This window comes from Myotis nattereri (assembly GCF_964212035.1).
Source record: "Myotis nattereri genome assembly, chromosome: 6".
NCBI classification, from domain to species: domain Eukaryota; kingdom Metazoa; phylum Chordata; class Mammalia; order Chiroptera; family Vespertilionidae; genus Myotis; species Myotis nattereri.
This window is the reverse complement of record NC_138081.1, coordinates 15,271,745-15,295,303: the sequence shown is the minus strand read 5'-3', so window position 1 is coordinate 15,295,303 and position 23,559 is coordinate 15,271,745. Positions and strand designations below refer to the sequence as shown.

The 23,559-nt window shown below is 52.8% G+C and overlaps 2 protein-coding genes across 3 annotated transcripts; one reads left to right on the top strand and one right to left on the bottom strand.

The window, feature by feature from the left end:
- Positions 1-37: 37 nt before the first annotated feature.
- MEA1 (male-enhanced antigen 1) lies at positions 38-2,200 on the top strand (the record flags this gene model as incomplete). The annotated part of the gene is given in 5 exon segments (XM_081094118.1): positions 38-116; positions 119-151; positions 691-971; positions 1,057-1,159; positions 1,683-2,200. Coding segments are annotated over 5 exon segments (648 nt in total). The 3' UTR covers positions 1,835-2,200.
- Positions 1,944-23,346, bottom strand: PPP2R5D (protein phosphatase 2 regulatory subunit B'delta). Of its 2 annotated transcripts, XM_081094117.1 has the most exons (16): positions 23,164-23,346; positions 17,610-17,687; positions 7,309-7,525; positions 6,896-7,095; positions 6,698-6,808; positions 6,514-6,606; positions 5,976-6,106; positions 5,797-5,856; positions 5,582-5,690; positions 5,318-5,371; positions 4,853-5,023; positions 4,639-4,766; positions 3,711-3,812; positions 3,537-3,609; positions 3,280-3,396; positions 1,944-3,132 (listed from the first exon to the last, which is right to left on the bottom strand). In XM_081094117.1, exons 1-16 carry the CDS (start codon positions 23,188-23,190, stop codon positions 2,995-2,997), a joined length of 1,809 nt encoding a protein of 602 aa, XP_080950243.1. In that variant the 5' UTR covers positions 23,191-23,346; the 3' UTR covers positions 1,944-2,994. The 2 variants fall into 2 exon arrangements, with proteins under 2 accessions (XP_080950243.1, XP_080950242.1); XM_081094116.1 differs by having other exon boundaries at positions 1,944-3,396; positions 23,164-23,305.
- Between the last annotated feature and the right edge of the window lie 213 nt (positions 23,347-23,559).

Sequence of the window (23,559 nt, the reverse complement as noted above, 5' to 3'; positions counted from 1 at the left end):
GGGTCTCAGGGTAATGTAGTTCTTTGTTTGGGCCCGGATGATGGAGGCGGGGCAAGGGGCGGAGTCGTTGTCCCCTTTCGCGTCCATCATGAGCCCTGGGCGGGGCTGGAGGACTAGGCGCCCAGCACGTCCTGCCCCGGCGGAAGTGGAGGTGCGGGTTCGGCCGCGGGCTCTGAGCGGGTGAGGCGCGCGGAGACGCCGGCGCCGACCATCGGTGGGGTGGGGGCGGGGAGGGGGTGGGAACGCCGCAGCTGGGACCATTTGAGGGGAGCCCCTGGGGCCTGAAGGGCGTTTGTCAGGTGGTACACAGGGGAACCCCGTTGAGAGGGGAGAAGGGAACGGGTCCGCTTGGTCTTTGGGAGCTTGTTTGCCCAGCCGAAGTTCCCAAGTCAGGAGGGGGCGGGAAGGCGGGCTTCTGGAAGGGGTGTGTTTTGAGAGATGGCAGCCTTAGCCTCTGGTTCTGCTGTTAAATATTTAAGAAATGGCCGAGCAAGGCGGGTGGGCCTCGGCTCGAGATAAGAGCCCGACTTAAAAGGCGAAGGGCCCAGGAGATGCCAAGGTGGGTTGGGGCGCAGAAGGTTGGGCGTTGAGATGTTTTGTGGACACAGAAGGAGACCACCAGGAGCTGGATGGGAGGCGGATGCACAGCTCATTTAATCAGGCCCCTCTCGTGCCCCCCTGTTCTTGCAGCCCGTGCCCGGATGGCAGCAGTAGTTCTAGGGGCAGACAACATGGGCCCGGAGCGCATCTTCCCCAGTCAGACTGAGGAACCAGGGCCGCACCAGGGCCCCGCGGAAGGCACTGGGGATTGGAGCGGTGAGGAGCCCGAGGAAGAGCAGGAGGGACCCGGCGCAGGCCCGGCCGGCTACTCCTACCAGCCCCTGAACCAAGACCCCGAGCCCGAGGAGGTGGAGCTGGCGCCCGTGGGGGACGGGGGGGACGTCGTGGCGGACATCCAGGATCGGATCCAGGTATGCTGGAGGAGGCCCTGTTCCCGAGGAGGTGACGGTGGGATCCCTGAGGGCTGGCCCTGAACTGTCTTCTCTGGCTGTTCAGGCCCTGGGGCTTCATTTGCCAGACCCACCATTAGAGAGCGAGGATGAAGAGGAGGAGGGAGCTACAGCCTTGAGCAGCCACAGCTCTATTCCCATGGACCCAGGTAAAAGAGATTATTCTTTTCATTATGGGGGAAAGGAACTGGCCAGAGCCAATAGAGAGGTCGCAGAGCAATACCCTGTTCCTAAAATCACAGTTTGTAATCTAATATTTTGCAGATGTCAGAATCCAGGTGAGCCCTAGCTGGTTTGGCTCAGTGGATAGAGAGAGCATCAGCCTGCGGACTGAAGGGTCCCGGGTTCAATTCTGGTCAAGGGCATATGCTTGGGTTGTGGGCTCGATCCCCAGTAGGGGGCATGCAGGAGGCAGCCGGTCAATGATTCTCTCATCATTGATGTTTCTATCTCTCCCTTCCTCTCTGAAATCAATAACTTTTTTTTTTTTTTTTAAAGAATCCAGGTGAAATGCTATTCTGCTAGACTTGGGGAATGGGCAGGCTTGCCTAGAAATAACAGACAGATTTGGTGACTTTACTAACCCAATGGTTCTGGGTTAACTCAAGGAATGGGCAGGGAAGCAGCTCCCATCTTTCCTATCCTCTAATTAGTCTCTGCCTGTGATTTCAGAACATGTAGAGCTGGTGAAGAGGACAATGGCTGGAGTAAGCTTGCCTGCACCAGGGGTTCCTGCCTGGGCTCGGGAGATATCGGATGCCCAGTGGGATGACGTGGTACAGAAGGCTCTCCAAGCCCGGCAGGCATCCCCTGCCTGGAAGTGACCACCTGGAGAGCTGCCTTAGCTCCCTGCATTCCACTGGAACCAGGACAGGACTGAACACATCCCTGGTTGTAACGCCCATCTCCCTTCCACATCAAGGCAAATCAAACTTCTCAGAGACCCACTTTATTCAGTCTGTACATATGGGGACATCGGCCCAAGCCCAACCCACCATAGCATGTATCACTCTGGAGAATAAAGCACCCTATGTACACAGCCCAAAGCTGCATGCCTGTGCCCCTGGGACCCGGGCCTGGCTCTCCTAAGCCTCTTGCCTCTCCATGGTGCCTGAAAGGGACAAGCAAGGGCCTGCCCAGCATTAGCACAAACAAGGAAAATAAATAGATGTTGGAGGGAGCCATGCTTAGACACTGCTCCCGGTCTCCTTCCTCTTGGCTTTGGGAACCAACAGCACAGGAAAGCAGTCAGCCCCAGGTGGTCCCTTCCATGTTTGTGATCCCAGGGCTGCTGCTCACCAAGGAGGGGGCACAGGTAGGGTGTTTGTTCATCCCTTTCTCTTGATCCATCGGGGCCCTTTATTCATTACCTGATGTCCATAGCTTATGTGGTTCTCTTTTTGACCTCCCACATGGTCTTGGTCGGGCAAGGGGTAGGAGGAAATAATACGGCCCCCTCAGCCTGCACGCTGCTGGGGCTGGGGGCCTCTTTGTGCTGCTGGGGGTTGGCGCCCCTCCAGCTATTGACTTCAGGGGCCAGTGGGGCTTGGCATAACTTTGGTGAGAATAATCTGCTGCTGCTCCCGGTGTGCCTCTGCCGGGGAGGGAGAGGAGACCCCTGGCGTTCAAATGAAGATGAAGGGAAGAGGAGAGGAGCCTATGTGCTCCTTTGTGTATTTCTCAGAGCAGCCGCAGGGAGCTGTGGGGTTAGGAGCAGGGGGGTACAGGTGTCCCCAGCTGTCTGAGCACTAAGCATCTTAGTGCTCCGCCTGTCTGTACTGGCCACCAGGAGGCACCAACACATTTTGGGGAGAAGAGGGACCACTCTGTGGGCATCCCTGCTTCAAGTGCTGCATCACCCTCCTAGAATCGCTAAAGAGGCACTGCCTTGCCCCATATCAGCCAGTGGGGAGCAAAGGGTGGAGGGCTAGGGCAGCGTCCCAGGGCTGAGTGGGCTGTGGCTCCGTGGAGGAAACTCGGGGCGTCAGAGAGCCTCCTGGCTGGCAGTTAAGAACTCTTCCGCCCGCTTGTGAGCCTCTAGCGCCTTCATGGTGTACACGTCCTGGGGCAGCTCTGACTTCCTCCGAAGCAGCACTTTTTCTTTCTTGATATCCTTTAGCATCTGTGAGTGGACAGGGAGAAGGAGAGGAATGGTGACCAATTCCCAGTGTATTCTGTGGCTTCCCCTCATTGCTGGGCTCTGCTGCTCCTGTCTCCTCCCCCTGCAGAGCTGTCTATTGCTGCTCCACCTCCCCCTGTGCCCTGCCACCTGCACGGCCTCCGTCTCCACAGTCCTCTTCAGAAGCTGGATGTCCTCTGCCGTGGGGGTCTCCGTCTCCATCGAGTACACAGGGGGCAGCGGTGGCGGAGCTCGGAACATGGGATACTGAGAGGAACGGAGGCACGGACAAGTGGGGGAGCCCCTTCAGACTCTGTGAACCTGTTTGCCACTATTCCTCCTCAAACAGACCCTCCCCCAGCCTAACAGGGGCCCCTCAGTTCAAGACAGTGGCAGGAAAACCTCACCTGGGGGTTAAGTCGGGCCAGCTCCTCGATCTTTTGCCACATCTCTTCTCTTTCCTTCATTCGGAACCGGCCCCTGAGGGAGCAGACAGGATGGGGGTTGAGTTTGAGAGAGAAGCAAAGGGGGCTGGCGGTGGACAAGGTGGACAGTCAGAGGCTCTGAGAGGAGACACTCACTTCTGCTTCTCCGCCTTGTATTGTTGTGTGCAGTCATCAAACAGCTTCTGATTCATCTCCATAAACAGCTTCAGGGCATTGTAGATCAGTCCATGGATTGTCCTGCCACCGCAAGAAAGACGAGGTGTAAGAGGCGACAGCCTGCCCTAGTGCCAGGCCCTCCCTGCTCTCTCCTAGGTGTCTGCTAAGAGCAGGGGTCCTCCAACTACGGCCTGCGGGCCACGTGCAAATACAAATATTGTATTTGTTCCCGTTTTGTTTTTTTACTTCAAAATAAGATATGTGCACTGTGCATAGGAATTTGTTCATAGTTTTTTTTTAAACTATAGTCGGGCCCTCCAACGGTCTGAGGGACAGTGAACTGGCCCCCTGTTTAAAAAGTTTGAAGACCCCTGGCTAAGAGCTTTCTCATTTACTACTCCCATTTCACAAACCGCTACAGTGTAAGCTCATCTCTCCGGTCAAATCATGTGACCTGAGATCGGGATTGCAGGGTTTTCACAAATACCGGTCTGCCTGTCCATCCTTCCTGCCCCCCATGCTCCCAGACCCTCCTCCTCCCCACTTGCCTGGCCCACACGGATGGCCTCCCAGCAGCATGATGTGCACCTGCCCCACAGCATGCTTGCTCTTAGCGGGAAAGCCCTTACAGCACTGGGATTCAACACATCCTAAGGCCACATCAGCTTCTCACAGCGTGGAATTAAGTGACCAAAGCGGCAAATGTCTGACTGCAAGAAGAGGTGTACTACAGGCCACTGCTCTGCTGCTTGGTCTCAGATCTCTCACGTGGGTATCTTTTCTCCCCGTTCCTCAAGGTCCTCTCAACCTACAGTGGGCACCACCCCTACGTGCAGTGACCAGATGAGACTGTAGGTCTTCCACACCCTCACAGGCTCCAAAACCACAGCCCCACCGCAGCGCCTACTTGTTCCAGTGGCTCTTGGAGTTCCGGTAGAGCGCAGGGAACATGATGGGGAGGACCCGGGCAGCATTGTCACTGATCAGGCTCATGATGTACTCGTTGTTCCAGTAATAGAGAGCTCGCTCTGCCACCTGGTGGGGACAGGCGGGACTCCGTGAGGACACGGCTTGCTTTGCTCAAGACCCCCTCAGTTCCTGGGAGGTGGGCTGGATCTCACCTGGAAATGGGGGCTGGAGACACACTTGGCAAGCTGGCGGAAGAGCGGGTCCATGACTTTGCTGAACTCTGAAGGTTCAATGACATCCAGGATCTCCTCCAGCTCGTTCAGGAACATCACCTCCTTGGGGCTGTGGGTCTTCGGCCAGAACTTGAGAAGCCCCACAATCACCTGTGAGACCAGGAGGATAAAATTCTCACTCAACACCTGCCTGGTTCTCCAGGAAGTCTTCCTGCCCCCCCCTCCTCCCCCGCAGTGGGCGTAGCTTGGGTGGCCTCAGCTAACGGCTCAGGTTTCTCCGACTTGGATCTGCTTCCTCGGTGTACATGGGTTTTCTCCTTCAGAGAGGAAGCCATGTCACCTGTTGGGCTCCATCCCTCCAGAGCACCTGCTACGGCACTGCCCCACAGAGACAGACAGACGTGCTGCTGACAGACAGGCGGGCGCTGGGGCTTAGGGAATTACCGGCTCAGTGAGGCTGCTCTCCTTCTCCAGGAACTGCACCACACAGTATGCCAGCTGCAAAGGTTGAGGCCGAAAGGAGGTGAGGCGCAGGGCCCAGGCCTCACGGAGATCAGAGACAGGAGCAAGACCCCAATGGAAGAGGCGGCGTAGACGGGAATCGTCCCACCCACTCCCTCTGCCTCCCCACCCGGCCGGAGCATCTCCCCTCCCTGTCTTCTCTGCTGCCAGGCCCAAGCAGGGGTCACCAAGAGGAAGGCGGCTTACCTGAGGGTGGTAGACACTCAGGGACTTGACCTTGTGAAGGGGAAGCAGGACACGGATAAGGAACATCTTGTGCTCTTCCTTAAGGGGCAAGGCAAAGCCGTTGATGATGCTAGGAGTTAAGGGAGGTTTGTTAGGGCCAAAGGGCCTGGTCCAAGCTCAGTGAACCAACGCTCCCAACTTCTTTCAGGCATGTGTGACCCCACCCCACCTCTCACCTGCCCAGGATCTCCAGGAGCTCGGCAATCCCGTTGTGATGCTCCGTCTCATAGATAAACCTGAGGGAAGGAAAAGGGTCTCCTGACAACCTGAGGCCCCTCTACAGTCCCCCCTACCTCCCTTCTCCCCCCACCTTAGCGGTGCTTGCTTTGCTGCTGAGCCTGGCTCCTGGCCTCACCTGTAGAAGATGTGGTTGATCTGCCTACGGATATAAGCCCGGAGCCCCAAAAACTTGCCATAGATTCGATGCAAGATGGTCTTGAGGAAGTCCCGCTCTCGAGGATCCTCACTGTCAAACAGGTCGAGGAGCTGGGAGCGGGCAGGGAGAAAGGTGGCAAGTGAGGCAGGAGCTGAGGGAGGCAGGGCTGGGTGACATAGGGTCCTGGCTGGGAGAAGCTCAGAGGTTCTCTGGAGAGGGCCCTGGGACAAGGCCCTGGAAAGAGTAACTGGATTTCTCTGCTCTCCCCAAGGGGACAGCTGAGTATGCATGTGGCATATTGAACGTGGTGGGTAACTTTGTTGCTGCTTCTGTTTCTTTCCATTGTGCTGGAAGCTTCTTGCAGGCAGAGTAGGTCTGTTTAACCCGCTTAGTGTCCTGCATAGACACAGCTGAAACCCAAGATATTCTTGGAGAAAGAACGGGGACCGGAGTAAGGGATGTGGGGCCAGAGTCCATGCACTGGAAGGAGGGGAAGGACAGGAACTCAGGGACTCACAGCAAGGACAAACTTCTGGTCAATGTACTTCTTGGCTATGTTTGGCTGGAAATCAGGAGACTCAAGGAAACGTAAGAAAAACTCGTACACCAGCTGTGGAGGGAAAGGAGCATCCCTTCAGGGGGTATTCCCCAAGGACCGGGAGAACCCTGACGACAGGTCTGAGTGCCCCTGGCCCCGGTACCTGGAGATGTGGCCAGGCGGCTTCCAGGGTGGGCTCGTCTTCCTCTGGGTCAAACTCGGCCCCGGTGGGATTGGATGAGGGTGGCAGTGTCCGGAAGAGGTTCACTGAGAACTGAGGGGTGGGCCCCGGTGAGAGCTCTGTGGGGCTTCTCCAGGGCGCCCACCCTGCCCACGTTCCCGCTCCCGCTCCCGCGCCCACCATGGTGACAGCCTCTGGGTAAATGGCCTCGGTGACGACGTCGCGGCTATGGGTGATGTACTCCACCATTTCGTTGAGTCCTGCCCGCTTCACCTCCTTGAACTTGAGGTCGCTGAGTGGGTCTGACACAAAGTCGAAGAGGACGCAGCACTGGCGTAGCTTCTGGATAAACAGCTCCTCCCGCTCCTGGGTTGGCGAATCTAGAGGGACCGCAGTCAGGTTCCCTCCCCGCCCTTCACTGCTGTGCCCTACTGGCCTCACAGGGCTTTCCCTGACCCTGTCCCGCCCCCCTGGCACCCTCTCCCCAATGGAGCTCCCCTCACATTTGCTAGAACTCCCATCCCCCAGATAACCAAAACCACCCAGTGCCCCCAAGCCTGGTGCACCAGCCCCCGGTGACCTTCTCCAAGTACCTTTCAGGGCAGGAAGCTTCTGCAGCTCCCGGTTCTTGCTGAGATTGAAGCGGGAGGAGCTTTGCCGTCGCTCCTTCTTGACAATCTGGGGGCCCCCTGAGTACTTGATTTTGCTGAGCTGCGTGGGGGGTGGCGTGCTGTTGCTGGGACGCTTGTTGGATGCCGGTGGCTGAGACTGGGGCTGCGGCTGGGGCTGGGGTGGCGGCTGTGGCTGGGCCTGGTCACACAAGTGAATTGTTGAAGTCCCTTCCCCAAGCTCCCCAGACGTCTTCCCAAGGTGGATCTGAGTGCGCATGTCTGCGTACTAATGTGGCCGGTAACTCCGCCCCCAGGCCCGGGCCACCCTCCATCCCAGCCCGTGTATGTGCCCTGCCCTGAAGGAGCTAAGGCCAGGGTCAGCGACGCCTACGGTTATCCCTGGGCGTGATCGCAAAGGGAAGCCTCCCAAAGGGATGCACAGAGCCTTCAACATGTTCACTCCAGTTCACGGGTGGGGTGAGGGTGAACAGGCTAAGCCAAGTCATGGATTGACGGCAACAGAGTCAGAAAAGAAGCTATCCTTCCAGGGCCTCGCTGGAGGTGGTGAGGGGTGGTGTGTGAGTGCTGACTGAGAGAGGGCAGGAGGAACCTTCTGAGTAATGGAAACATTTTTTATCTTCAAAAAAAATACACACACACACACACACACACACACACACACGCTAGAGACCCAGTGCACGAAATTCGTGCAAGGGGCTCAGCCCTCGCAGCCCTGGCTTTGTCAGGAAGGTCGTCCAGCTATCTGGCCTAATTAGCATATTATGCTTTTATTATTATAGATATGTGTGTGTGAGAGAGGGGGGGGGGATAAAAGCATCAATGATTGGCTGCCACCTGCATGCCCCCCACTGGGGACTGAGCCCACAACCCAGGCATGCACTCCTCACTGGAATCGAACTTGGGACCTTTTAGTGCACAGGTCGATGCTCTATCCACTGAGCCAAACTGGCTAGGGTGAAACATTTATATCTTGACTGTGTCTGGGAGATAGTTCATAGCATATATACCTGTAAAAATTAAATGAGCAGACACCTAAGATTACTGTACTGTATGACTTTACTGAATGTGTTACATTCTTCCATTAAAAGTTAAAAGAAATTCATTCCCATGTCTCAGTTTAAGTACTAGAAATATAGCTTAAGAAAAATCCTAACTATAAAAAAAGGCTTTGGTCCTGGCGGGTGCAGCTCAGTTGGTTGGGCACATCCCATGTACCAAAAGATTGCCATTCGATTCCCAGTCAGGACATATGCCCAGGTTGTGAGCTTGATCCCCGGTGGAAGGTGTGCAGAAGGCAGCCAATTGATGTTTATCTCTCTCACACTGATGCTTCTCTCTCTCTCCTTCGCCCTTCCTTCTCTCTCTAAAAACACACAAAAAATTCAACTTAAAAAAGGGGCTTTGGCCTTTTTATACTTTTTATAGCCTTATTTATAATAGCAAATAAATAAATAAGTGGGATGTCATGGAGTTAAAATCATGTTTACAAAACTATGTACTAAATGTAATCCTACATGGTTCAGCTGTAAAAAATATTTACTCAGTCACAGTTATTTACCCAAAATTGGTGATGAGTAGTTTGAGAAGAGGGGAGATGTCTGTGCAGAGGTATAAGACACTGAGGTTTAATTTTCCACAGTACAGTCAATAGATAATATCAAAATCTCAAAAATTTAAAAAAAGGCAGTAACAGAATCTTATTTGGAAATACAGAAGTCACCCTCCACGGAAAGTTAGGAGTTGAAGGAGAGGAGGAGCCTGGGAGAGCTGCCCTGACATTGCAGCCCAAGTACTATCTGATTTTCTGAACAACGTACATGTTCGTGTGATCACGGCGATAAAAACTTAAGATAAAACAAAAAACCTAAAACTATGTGATTACAGAAAACTGCTTGCTATGCTAAGCAAAATAAGGGTTTTACAAAACTGTACATACATGAGCTCCCCCACAATGCCACACAAGGCACTAAGCCCAGGTAAGGCGGAAAGGACAGGAATAAGCCCACCACTGTGGCCATGCCCATCTCCTGTGGGAGCAGAGTGATAGGCGACTTTTTTCTGTATTCTGTAAAGACAGCTACTTTTAAAAACCATCTCCTTACCTCCTCCCAGACAAGGGTGTCAGAGCCTCACAAAGCCCATTTTCTTTTTCAAATATATTTTTATTGATTTCAGGGAGAAAGGGAGAGGGAGGGAGAGACAGAAACATCCATGATCAGAGAGAATCACTGATAGGCTGCCTCCTGCACGCCCCATACTGGGGATCCAGCCTGTAACCTGGGCATGTGCCCTGACGGGGAATCGAACTGTGACCTCCTGGTTTATAAGTTCACGCTCAACCACTGAGCCACAGCAGCCAGGAAGCCCATTTTCTTTTTTTAAAACAAACATGTTTTTATTGATTTCAGAGAGGGAGAAAGAGGGAGAGAGAGATAGAAACATCAATGATAAGAGAGAATCATTGATTGGCTGCCTCCTGCATGCTCCCTAATGGGGATCGAGCCCACAACCTGGGCATGTGCCCTGACTGGGAATTGAACCATGGCCTCCTGGTTCATGGGTTGATGCTTAAACACTGAGCCAGGCATTTTTTTTTTTTTTTTTTTTAATATGGAACGCTTCACGAATTTAGGTGTCATCCTCGTGCAGGGGTCAGGCTAATCTTCTCTGTATCATTCCAATTTTAGTATATGTGCTGCCCAAGTGAACACGAAGCCCATTTTCAGCCTACACAGACATTTGCAGGGCTGTCCACCCACAGGTACTGTCCAGGCCCCCCCTGTTGGGAGAGGAGAGAGGCCGACCAACCAGAAATTACAGTAGCACCAGAGGGGGAGGCCATGTCTAGCTGGGTACCCCAACCACAGGGAAGTTGTCCTCTTGTCCTCATACCTGCCATCCCCACCTCCTCTCCAGCCTCCTCCACAAACTCTTCCTTCATACAATAAAAATGGGAAAATCTGAAAGCATCTGGGGTACGGGGAAGGGAGGAAGACAGAAATGTTATGCTTTGTAAGCTCTGAATTTGAAAAAAAAATTATTTACTGATTTTGAGAGAAAGAAACCGATTTGTCGTTCCACTTATTTATGCATCATCCAATGACTGATTCTTGTATGCACCCTGATCAGGGAATCAAACCCACAACCTTGGCATGTTGGGACAACGCTCTAACCCACTGAGCTACCTGGCCAGGGCGTAGGCTCTGAATTTTTTATGGAAACAATTACGTTGAGCTTGTGACCTCTGTGGGGATCAGAAAACAAAGGGGACAGGGTCCAGCCCAGGGTAGCCCTTGGGTCCAGTGTAGCTTTGCCCTTATGGCCCTCTCCTGTGCCTGAAATGACAGCCCCAGACACCAATTGGATGAGGGGAAGGTAAGGAGGTGGGGCAAAAGCAGCCATCACACACCTCTCCTGCCATGACCAACAGACTTAGGTCTGCCTGCCTGGGTTTGACTCCTGACTCTGCCATTAATTAGCTGAAAGTCATACAGTCTCTTGGTGCCTCAGTTTCCTCATCTGTAAAATGGGGATGATAATAGTACCTATTTTTTAAAATCTTATTTCTTGATTTTAGAGAGAGAGGGAGGGAAGAAGGGAAAGAGGGAGAGGGAGAAAAAAAGATACAGGGAAGAAGAGAAACGTCAATTGTGGAGATCGAACCAGCAACCTTGGGGACAACGCTCTAACCAATTGAGCTACTAGGCCAGGGCAATAGAAATTATTATTTCCCACCCTGTGGATTTTAGGAATGCAGCCTGGAAATTCCTGGAATTAGCACACTTCAAATGTTCCTCAGAGTCTACTATCCTCCTTGTTTTAAAATGGGGCATTGCATCTTTCAAGACCCAGCCTTTTTCCAAAAAGGCTTCTCACATTCTAGGCCTTGGGTGTCCATGCCCTTTCCCCAACTGGACCTGTGACCACCCCTAGTGACACCTCTTACTTTGTCTGTTCAAGTGTCATTCCCCGACTGGACAGCAAGTCCCTCGAAAGCCTGGACCCCACTTGGCACCGCTCTGGGTCCCCTCAGCACTGGCAACTAACACGCAGTTAGCAAATGTTTGGTTGGCTGATTGACTGGGGGCCAAACCCAGGCCCCTCCCCACAGGGTTTTCCTGTCCCGACTGGAGACCCTCAGAACAGAGCCCCGGATGGGGCAGAAGCAGAGCGGGAGGGAGAAACATTGGTGACACTAGGGTGAGGGCCTTTGTGGCAGCTAGGAACCCAAACTCAGGAAAAACAGGTCTCTCTCCATCCTCCGAGATGAGATGCAGTCACCTGCCCCTCCACGAACCCCCTACCAAGGGGACATCCAGAGAAAGGAGGCATTCCCCCCAGAAAGGGAAAGGCAAGGCCTCAATTTTCTCTGCTAGTGAGGAGGAGGGTGGGACTAGATCAGTGTTTCCCAACTCTACTCCATGTAGGTGTCAAGGGAAGAGAAGGCTGCATGGCGAAAAACCAAAGTTTAAAAACAATCCCGGTTTTATAAGGCCACCGGCTCCCAGGCCTCAGACATAGCAGCATCTGAGAGACAGCTGGCCCAGCCGGCAGAGCCCTGGCTGCCAAGCCTGGATGAGGCGTCTCCTGGTCTGTGCGCCCTTCGCGAGGAAACGTGCTTGCCAGAGGGAGGTATGGGGATACGCCAGCGACGCACTTCACGTTCAACACTCTCTCCTAAAAGCTCCAGCTTCTGACTTCTCCACCGACCTGGGCTGGAAGCGGGAGGCAGGTGAGCCCCTGGAGAGCCTTCTGCAGCTATCAGAGCATCCCTGGGCGCCGACCACAGGCCACGTGGCCAACCTGCTCTCCACCCCTCCTACGTCCTGCCTGTCCCACAGCCGAGACTCTGTAGTGGCCATCTCCTCTGCCCGAAACACCAGAGTCCCTAGTGCAGGGGTCCTCAAAGTTTTTAAACAGGGGGCCAGTTCACTGTCCCTCAGACCGTTGGAGGGCTGGACTATAGTTTAAAAAAAAACTATGAACAAATTCCTAGGCACACAGCGGCAAAAACACCTGGCGGGCCGGATAAATGTTTTTGGCGGGCCGGATAAATGTTTTTGGCGGGCCGGATAAATGTTTTCGGCGGGCCGCATGTGGCCCGCGGGCCGTGTTTGAGGACCCAACTCTCAATAGGATCCAAGCTCCAGGAAGCTTCCCGAGGCTCAGGCCTCCGGCCATCGAGCGGCGCTTTGATTTACACACCCCTCTCGCACACGCGGTATATACTGCAACTGTACTTGCTCGTTCTGAACCAATGCAGGTCCAACCGGATCCTAACACAGCCACCATTAACAATTCAACCCACATACTCACACATAAATAAAGTAGGAGATAGAAATATTTAACATTATAGAAACTATTGTTAACAGAACGATGAAACATCAACAGTGAAAAATGCAAAGACTAATGTTATAGCTTTTATATAATGAATTACTAGCCAACTGAAGATCCTTTTCGTTTAAAACCCTGAAAATCACAGAAGCTTTCTCTTCTATCCTGACATCTAGAGCTCTGGTTAGCTGTGCTTAATTCTTTCCTTCCTTCATTTATTCAATCAACATCATTAGAGATTAAAAGGTGAGTAAGACATGGCCCTTGCCCTCAAAGAGCTCACAGTCTAGTGGGTGAGACGGACAGAGAGCAGCTATTGGTACAAGGGAAATGCCAAAGCAGAGAAAGCAACAAAGGATGTGGGAACCCAGAAGGCTGAGCTACAACTCTGCCTGAAGGATTAGGGAAAACGGCCCTGAAGAGGTGACTTTTAATTTGTCTCTAAAAGGATAAACATGAGTTTAAGCAAAGGAAGAAAGGAGGGAGATAAAGCAGTCCAGGCCTACGGAATCACATCAATCAGGGCTCTGAGTCATAAGGGCTCATCGTGACAAGAAACCAGGATGGGAGCTAAAAGAATGGGGTGCAGCCAGCTCAGCAGGCTGACAGTGTCAATTTGAATTTGTGAACAAGGAGGTGCAGACAGAGGGTTTTTTTATCCTCGCCCAAGGATATGTTTATTGATTTGTAGGGAGATGAAGGGAAACATCAATGTGAGAGAGAAACATCGATCAAACCGGAAACCTAACTGGGAACCGAACCCTCACCTTTTTGGTGTACAGAACGATGCTCCAACCAACTGAGCCACCCGGCCAGGGCTCCAACAGAGGCTTTTAAGTAGAGGACTGATAAGACCAAAATATTTTTAGGGTAACAACTCTGGATTCAGGGAGGTCAGGCTGAAGTGGGGAAGAACAGGATAATTTTTTCCTCCCCCTGTCCTCACTCCCAGAACTAAGGACATAGCAAAGTCCACAGCACTGAACTGCCTTCTCCAGAGACAGACCAGGAAAGAGCCCCGCCCTGCCTGCAGCCGCAGGTCAGAGTCAGTCTGACCTAACCTTTTAGGGCCCCTTTCCCTTCCAATACTGTCTTCTAGAATCTGAGAGCCAGTGCATCATGCCATCAAGAACACAGGGGAGCTGGCCCTGGCTGGTTGCTCAATGGTTAGAGCATCCGCCTGCACACCAAAGGGTCTTGGACTCAATTCCTGGTCAAGGGCGCATACTTGGCCCTGGTCGGGGTGCATGTGGGAAGCAACCAATCCAAGTGTCTCTCTCGAATCGATGTTTCTCTCCCTCCCTTCCACGCACTCTAAAAATAAAAATAAAAAAACGGGAACTGGCTCCCAAGCCACACAGACCTAGGCTGAATTCGCTGTTTTACTGCCAAGTAAAAGCTAGTTAACGCTGTTAAGCCTCAGTTTCATCTGTAAAATGGGGACAACGATAACGGAATGACCTACGGGAGTGTCGTGAAGATTGAATGAGAAGGTTATAAAATTAAATGCATGCACAGTACTCAGGTACTCAGCAGTGTTTGGTTCACAGTGTAGTGAGTAGAATGGTGTCCCCCAGATCCACATCAACCCAACATCCGTGAATGTGACCTTATTTGGAAATAGGCTTTTGCAGATGTAATCAAGTAAAAATGAGGTCATATCGGATTAGGACGGGTGCTAAATCCAACAGGACTGGTGTCCTTATTATAAGAAGAGGGAAATCTGGACACAGAAACACAGTTACACACACACAGGGGAGAAGGCCATGGGGAGCGGGGGGCAGAGATTGGAGTGATGCATACGCCAGCCAAGGAGCACCAAGGCGTGTTGGAAGCACCGAGAAACTAGTAAAGAGGCACAGCACAGACTCTTCCCCAGAACCTCAGGGGAGACTGGCCTGCTGACACCTCGATTTCAGACTTCTGACCTCCAGAACTGTGCAAAGATAAACCCGTTATTATAATCCACCCAGTTGTGGTAATTTGTGATGGCTGTCCCAGGACACTAATATACAAGTTACTGTTCAATAAAATCAATGTTGGCTGCTATAATTATTAGGGTCAATTGGAAAGACTGGCAAATGCTTAGCACGGGGTAAATTTGGCAGTAAGAGCCCCAAATTCTGGACTACACGAAGGGCAAGGGAAAGACTGCCAAACAGCTTTTGATGACCTGGGCCTCACAGCCTGGCCACCAACCTTCCCACTGTCCCTCTGCGTGGGGCCACCTGGGCACATTTCTAGGAAAGCAGGTGGCAGAATTCCTGTAGCTGCTGCAGGTAAGCCCTGAGCAGCGTTTCACAAAGCAGCGCAAAAGGTGAACTGAACACTCCTGCCCCAGAGGGCCTGATACTGACCTACTGCTGCCTTTATCAGATTTGTCCAGAAAGGCAGTGCAGAAATCCTAGCAACTGGTCTTGGCATATTTCTTAATCTGCTGGAGCCTTCGTTTTCCCACCTATGAAAGGAGAGCGTTAGATTCCAAGGTTCCTTCCAGCTCTAATTTGAATTTGGTTTGTTTGCTCCTTCAGTTTTCACTCACTAACGCATTCAGATGCTGGCGCCTCCCGTGTGCCAGGCCCCTCGACACTGAAGAGGCCTCACTGAGCTCACACACCAACAGAGGAGCCAGCTCCTGAACAATGGATTCCCGTGGAGTTTTCATTGCGTGTTGCCGTGGGTGGCACTGGGTGCCAGAGGAGCGAGGAGCAGGAGCCCTGACGGTGTCCTGGGCAGGTGGGGATGGGGGGGAGGCGGTGGTCAAGAAAGGCTGCTTTCAGGAAATGACATCAATCTTTTTCTTTTTTTTCATTTTAGTCAGTTTGATTTTTAAAAAAAACATATTTTTATTGATTTTAGGGAGGAAGGGAGAGGGAGAGAGAGAGAGTAACATCAATGATGAGAGAGAATCATTGATCTGCTCTCCCCACTGGGGACTGGGCCCGCAACCCAGGCATGTGTCCTGACTGGGAATCAAATTGTGACCTTCTGGTTCATGGGTCGATGCTCAACCACTGAGCCACACCAGTCAGGCTTAATCAGTTTGATTTTATTTAGAATAAATGAAATACTAGAAATGTTTTGGGCATTTATATTCTTACATAGTAAATCTTTTATAATCAACATCATAGACTCAGTTAATAAGATGCTTATTTCTTTGTTCCAATAAAGAAAAAAATAGCCCGGTTGGAATATATATCTTGTTTTCTTATCCATTCAGCTACTCTTTGTCTTTTGGAGAAATTAGTCCATTTATATTTAAAGTGATTATTGATAGGTATGTAGTTATTGCCATTTTATTATTTATATTTATGTTACTCCCCACCCCCTTTGTTCTTCTTTTTTTTTTTTCAAATATAGTTTATTGATTTTTTACAGAGAGGAAGGGAGAGGGATAGAGAGTTAGAAACATCAATGAGAGAGAAACATCGATCAGCTGCCTTCTGCACATCTCCTACTGGGGATGTGCCCGCAACCCAGGTACATGCCCTTGACCGGAATTGAACCTAGGACCTTTCAGTCCGCAGGCCAACGCTCTATCCACTGAGCCAAACCGGTTTTGGCCCTTTGTTCTTCTTAAAAAGTCCTTTTATTTCCTATAATCCTGGTTTGATGATGATAAATGACATCAATCTAATAACTGAACAAGTAGGTAATAGGCAAAAGCTGGGAGCAGCCCCCCAACCATTCTTTTCCATCCTACTTCTAAGTCTCTTGCTGCTTTGCCTATCAGTTGCCAGTTCCCAACAACCTTCCCTGTGGGTTCCACAGGTGTCATCATTCCTGCAGGGGAGGCTGAGCCCAGAGGGAGTGCTCCGAGGAAGTCTTTACGGATCTGCTGCGAACGTCAGGAGCGCACGGGTACGGGAAGAAGCCAGCTCCTTCCCTCAGAGCCCGCAGTTGGTGGGGAAAACACATGTGAGAAGTTACAACACCCAGTGATAAGGACTATTCTGGAGACCTGATCAGACTACTGTGTCAGTGCAGAGAAGGAGGAATTTATCTGCGGTCCTCAACTTCCGTGTCTGCAAAGTGGGGGACACCCCCCCCTGCTTCTTCCAATTACTCGTGAGGCCTAAAACAATGGTCATAGGCGTGAAAAGTGTGTAGATCTCTTTAAAGGTGACAGGGACCAAAAATACCCAGAAAAATCTAAGTCCAGAGTTAACCCCAAACACTTGTTAATCAATTTCTTCTCCCAAAAACACACAAGACCTGCCCCTGTTTTCTGTTCTCCTCCATCCCTCTGAACAGTTTAGAACAGGAAGCAGAAAGCAGAGAAATCAAGGATTACCAGCTCCCGGGAAATAAGAGCATTTGCTCAATGACGTCAGGACCATCCACCCCCCTGAGCATCCCCTGCACACTCGGAAACCTTCATGGACACACTCTGGACTTCCTTAAGGCCCTCCACCCTCCAGGGCTCTCTCCACTTGCCATTTATTGCTTTACAACCCTAGATTGCTGGGCTGCGCAGACCTCTGCTCATAACTGTCCTTCAGTAGCTCCCATCTGATCAGGACCAAGGGCAATGGGCCCAGCCCGCCCGACTCAGGAACTCCAGCCACTCCCCAACCCCACCCCCACCCCCACCCAGAGCCATGCTGAAGCCACTCACCACTGAGCACCATATACTTCTCCCCATCTCCCCAGGACCTGGTACCCCTAGCTTTTTGCCCCAAGGAAAAAGGAACTCAATACTCAAAGTTCAGACAACTTTCACAGGAAGGGCTAAAGAACAGGAGAACTTACTTGGTCTGCACCAGCCGAAGCAAAACCTGCCTGAGGTCCCTCCCAGGCTGTGGAGCCTCCTCCCCTTCTGCCTGGGTAACTTCTGGCCCCCTGGGATCCCTCACCCCACCAGCCAGCCAGCCAGCAGTGGGAGCTGGTGTGTACAGCATAACTAGGGCTGCGCCCACGTTCATTACCTCCTCAGCACTCTCGCCTCCGCCATCCTTGCCTGAGCTGCTGGACTTGGCTGTGCCTTTGGCAACCTTGGGGGGCTCCTGAAGGAAGAAGATGGAGGTCGAGTTAGTATTTGCCAGGGGAAGGGAGAGGCCTTGTCTGGACCCCTTAGGTCAGGGGTCCTCAAACTACGGCTCTCGGGCCACATGCAAATACAAATATTGTATTTGTTCCCGTTTTTTTTTTTTTTACTTCAAAATAAGATATGTGCAGTGTGCATAGGAATTTGTTCATAGTTTTTTTTAAAACTATAGTCCGGCCCTCCAACGGTCTGAGGGACAGTGAACTGGCCTCCTGTTTAAAAAGTTTGAGGACCCCTGCCTTAGGTCTTTGCTGTAATTATCCTCTGTCCAGTTGAGTCAATCAATCAACCAGAACTACTGAGCACCTGCCTTGCATCTAGCCCAGGGGAGGAGGGTTTGGGGTACAAAAAGGGAAATTCAGTCCCTCTAAGGAGTTTAGAATGTGGTTGGGAAGACCTCTCCAACACACAGTAATGAAGCATGATAATGCTCTTTCCCCTCCCAAGGCTGGGACATGAGCTAGGGCCTGGGAGTGCCTCTGTCAACAACCAGGGGAAAAGTCTTAAGGGGAAAGCATGATGGAACAAGCTGCTCACACTCGCTGGGGCTAAAGTGGGCAGAGGGTGCCTGAGGCTCTCCTGCTGGAGGGAAGGATCACCACTCTCCCCCCAGAGCCATCTGGAAAGAGCGAGAGGCATTTTCTTAAATGTCACAAATAGCACCCAGATGACAGGGTGACACCGGCACCATCAGTGGGGCCCAGGAATGCTAACATGTATCGGAATTGTCCCAGGAACGCCTCAGTGGACAGGACAGAGACAGGGGTGGGAGTGAGGCCCCGAACTGCTACAAAGAGTGAGCACTAGACCCAAGTCTCCCTCGGGAACCTGGCCGCTGGATCCGAGCCCTGGCCTGCCCAGCATCTCTTCCTATGCTTTGGGCCAAAATAAGCAACTGCACAGGGACAAGATGGGGAAAAAGTGAAAAAGATGGGGATTTAGGTCTGGCTGCAAGCTCACAACAATTCCTCTGTGTGCCACGGATGCCCCGCAGCTCACTTACAGGAACCTTCCATCAGCTAACAGGCCTGTGTGGAGTGCTTGGCACTGGGGACCCGGCCATTGTGGAGGGTCTGGTTCAGCTGTGCGCAGCAGACTTCGGGAGGGACAAAGACAAATTCTAGGTTTTCTTTGGGGTGGCGGGGTGGGGGAGGGGGGAATACAACCCATACTGGAGTGGATTCAAAAGCATGTCCCGAGAGCAACAGCTGCAGGAACTGGGAGAGGTGACAATGGAAGGGAGGAGTCATGGCAAGAGGGATCTTTACAAATCACTAAAGGGCTGTCCTGTGGACGAGAGATGCAACTTGTTCTATGTGGACCCAGAGGCTCAAGAGCCCTGGCTGAAGTGACAGGAAGACAAGAGGAGGCTCCAAACAAGGAAGAATTTTCTCCAGAGCAGCTGCACAGAAACCGGCTGCCTCGCGAGGCTGCAAGTCCCCGACCCCAAGAGCATTCAAGCAGGGGAGCAGTCACGCCTGCTCCGAGGCTTGTTGCAGAAGGGGTTTCGAGCCTTAATGAAGACTGGACTGGAGGACCTTGGAAATCACTTCCAGCTCTGAGATTCCGCAACTCAATGGCATCCAAGCCCCTTCAGTGAGAAGTGTTAAATCAAGTGGTTGTGACTATGGGGGCAGAAGGATTTCAGAGAGAAGAAAGCTCTGTGTGGGTGGAGTTGGGGGAAGGCTTTGTGGGGGCGGGGAGAAGGAAGCCATTCCCAGGTGTGGAGCAGCTCCGAGTGAGCAGCGAGCAGTCACGTGAGCGAGCAGGAGCAGGCAGGCGCGCCTTCTTTGTGTTGAATACTCTTCCACTGCCTACTGACCACGCTGGGCACACTGACCCCTCATCAAGGGGCCAGGGAGTGGCTCAGATCATGGGGTGGAGAGGAAAAGGATGAAGGGGTGCAGGCAGAACACAACACTGAGGTGACTGTACAGACCCCCGATGTGGGCCCCTTGGACACAGGTGACCCCTCTTCGTACGTGTCTCATCTTTTGACTTGATCATGAGCTACTGGGTCTTTTTTGTGCCCCTCCACCTACCCTAGAAGCACTCAGTCGTATCTCTCAGGGAATGTGCCTAAGAGAGATCCCCGCTGCGGGGCCCACCACTCTCGCTCCCTGGCTCCCGCAGAACAGGTGAAGGGCACACACGCCAGCCCAGCCCAGCCCAGCGGTCCAGAGCTGCAAGGCACCATGGAGCCAGCCCTATGTTCCGGGCCTAACCCTTACCAGTTACATGATCATACACAAGTTAACTAGCCTCTCTGAGCCCCAGTTTCCTCATCTACTAAGTGACGAGGATCGTGGTTCCTGATTCCCTTAGCACAGTGTCCATGAAAAGCTTAACGTTAGTCAATGTTATTACTATCATTCTGAACAAGAAGAAAGTGGGAGGGAGCAGGGGCACCTGACTCAGAACCTAAAAGATGTTAAGTCTCAGATCAGAACATGAGGGAAGAAGAGGGATGCAACCCCCCCCCCCCAAGAGATTGACTCAGCACCCATCCATTGAGGGCCTACTGTGTGCAAGGGAGATGCCAAACCAAAATGGAACTCAGTTATTATTGCAAAGGGAAGAAAAGACTGGTCCATAATTAATTCCAGTCCCAAAGAGCACAAAAGGGGCATCCGGGACCTACCAAGTGTTCTGTAAACCCGGGGCACGAGGGAGAGCTCCCTCCCACCGGAAGGTTCAGGAGCGGTTTCGGGGGAGAGGCTGTGAAGGATGGACAGGACTGGGGCCAACTCGGATGGAGGAGAAAGGAGAGAAGTGATGGCTGAGCATCACTTCTACCCACCCCTTCTTTCTGTCCCTACCCCATCCAGGCAAACCTGTCACATGTCACCTCCTTCCTCCTCAGGACTTGCCAATCATTGACTGAAGAAGGCCAAAGGCAATTGGAAATCAAAAGCAGAATGTTAAACCTCGAAGGGGATCAGAGATGCCTGGCCTCATGTACTCCAATCCTTCCAACACTCTTTTCCAACCAAGTACTTATCCCTGTGGTCCTAGCAAGTCAAATGCAAATTTCTTCTTCTCAATCATCTCGTAGAGAAAGGCTTTCTGTGGATGGGATAGTATCTGTTCCATCAGACCAAAACCTACAGATAGGCAGAGGCCTCACCAGCTTCCCCTGAATTCCATGCCCCTCCGCATTCTTTTTTAAAAAATATATTTTTACTGATTTATTTTTATTTTTATTTTTTAGAGAGAGGAAAGAAGAGGGGAGTGAAACATCAATGTGAGAAACATAGATCGGCTGCCTCCTGCACACCCCCTACCAGGGATGGAGCCTGCAACCCGGCATGTGCCCTGACCGGGAATCGAACCGTGACCTCCTTATTCACAGGCCTACGCTCAACCACTGAGCCATGCCGCTCAACCGCTGAGCAATGCCGGCCGGGCAGGGCTTTTTTTTTTTTTTTTTTTAATCCTCACCAGAGGATTTGTTTTCCCTGTTGATTTTTAGGGAGAGTGGAACGGAGGGAGGGAGGATGGGAGGGGAGAGGGGGGAGAGAGAGGGAGAGAGGGAAAGAGGGGAAGAGAGAAAGAGAGAGAGACATCAATGTGAGAGAGACACATCTATTGGTTGCCTCCTGCATGCAACCCAGGTACCTGCCCTGGACTGGGAATCAAACCTGTGACCCTTTAGCCCCTTGTGTGGCTGTGTGTGTATCATCTAAAGCTAAGCTGCCCAAACCACTGTAGCATGCTCACTTGCCAAGGACAGGGCCCTGGGTGGGGCACACAACCCTGGCCAATTCAGTGCCCCACGAAGTTCAGTGCCTAGTGCACCATCACAACCCTACACTCAAAACATCAGGACCTGAGAGGTTATGGGGACAACCCTGGCAGATCTCCAACAGCCCCTGGATAAAGAGTTTAACTGATAAGGTCAGAGATGGGAGCCCAGCAACCCAGCCCATCAGAGGACAAATGAAAGCATGACACCTCTGGGGTCGTAGAGTAGGTTGCTTTATGTTGGTGCAGAACACCAGGCCAGAGCTGTCCCCTCACCATGAAGAACCAGCCCAGGAAAGGAGAAGCTGGGGGAGGCTGGAGCTGGCATTCTAGCATCCTCTATGTGCATCTGTACCTCAGAGGAGCCACACCTCTGAGTCAGATCTCAGCAACAGCAGGAAATAGAGGGCAGAGAAAGGCAGGGGTGAAGAACAGGGGAAGGTGGTACGGAGGTAGACGAGGAAGGTAGCTCAGTTGGTTAGAGTGTCGTCCGGATACGCCGAGGTTGTGGGTTTGATCCCCAGTCAGGGCACATCCAAGAATCAACCAGGGAATGCATAAATAAGTGGAACAGCAAATCGAATTTTCTCTCTCCCTCCCTCGCTTCCTCTCTCTCTAAAAGTAACCAATCAATAAAGCATTTAAAAAAAAAAAAAAGAAAGAAAGAAACAGCCTGTGTCAGGACACCGTGACAAAGGCAAGGGTGTTCAGGGGTGGCTAGTCCATGGGTAAGAAGGAAAACTAATCTGATAGTGAGGGCAGATTCCAGATTTACAGACAGTATGGCCCAGGAAAGACAGAAGTCCAATACTGTGCAAAGAATAAAAAATGCAAAGGTTACCCCAGGATTAGGGGATGGCGCCTGCTCAGCCTGGGAATGGTGACGGACTGGTTTGAACCTGGGAGACGGCTGTGCCTGTGAGAGGGGACTCTGGTAGGAAGGGGCCTTTAAGCCGGGAGCCCCGATGGTGCAGCTGGGCCTCCAGCAGGTTGTGTGACCTTGGCCTCAGTCTCCCCATCTGTACCACTCCGGATGGCGCTGAATGCACTCGGCGGTCCCCTCCAGCACTGACATTCTGAGGTTCCACGGACCGAAGGGAAGGCTCAGTCCTGGCTCACAAGTTTGTGCGAGAAGGAAGAACTAGAGGGAGGGGCCTAGGCCAGATTCGGTGGAGGAGAGAGAAGGCAGAGCTGTTCTAGGTCAGGGAGCTGGCAGGGCGGGAGAAGGGGCTGCAGGGAGCGGCGGGGAAGGCCAGCGCAGGCCCGGGCGGGTCGGAAGAGGAGGGAAGGGGCTGGGAGGGTGGGTAGTCCCGGAGGGACTCCCTGGGATGAGGGCTGTCCCGAACCAGCAAACGGGTGGGGGTGGGGGAGTGAGTGGCGCGGGGAGAGAAAGCCGGGGAGTGACCGGGGAGGGGAGTGGGGCAGATCTGGAGGGAGGGGGCTACCCTGGGCCGGGGCAGGTCGGGAGGTGTAAGTGGGGGGGACTCTATGTCGCGCAAGATGAGGGTGCTTTCCCAGTTGCAGCACAGGCGGGGGTGCGCCCGGCAGCGGGGACGGCGGGCTGGCCCAGGGAGTCCTGCGGGGGCCGGACGGGAGGGTCAGCCCGGGGCTGTCCCGGGCCTGGCTCGAGCCCCTCCCAGAGCTCCGCGCAGGCCCCAAGGCGGAGGCGGAAGGAAAAGGGCCAAGCTCACCTTCTCCTTCTTCAGTTTATAGGGCATCTCGGCCCGTCCGGACCCGGCCTGGCTCCTGCGGCCCCGCTCCTGCGGCCCCGCTCCGGCTCCGGCTCCGGCTCCGGCTCCGGCTTTGCTCGGCCGCACTCGGCCCGCTCGGCGTCTCCTCGCCACCGCCTGCGCGCTGCGCCCGGGTTGATCGGTGTCTGCGCCTCCAATTGGCCCGAACTCTCCCAAACCTGCCTGACAACCAGACGCCGCCTCTTCGGATTGGCCATTGGCGCCAAGCTGCTTCCTTTTTTTCTCATTGGAAAAGAAGAGTACAAACCGCCAGGGTTCGGCTCCAGGAATTGGCTCGAGTGGGAGGTCCCGCCCTAGAGTGGGTCGAGCTTAGCGAAGGAGGCGGGGGTCAGGGGA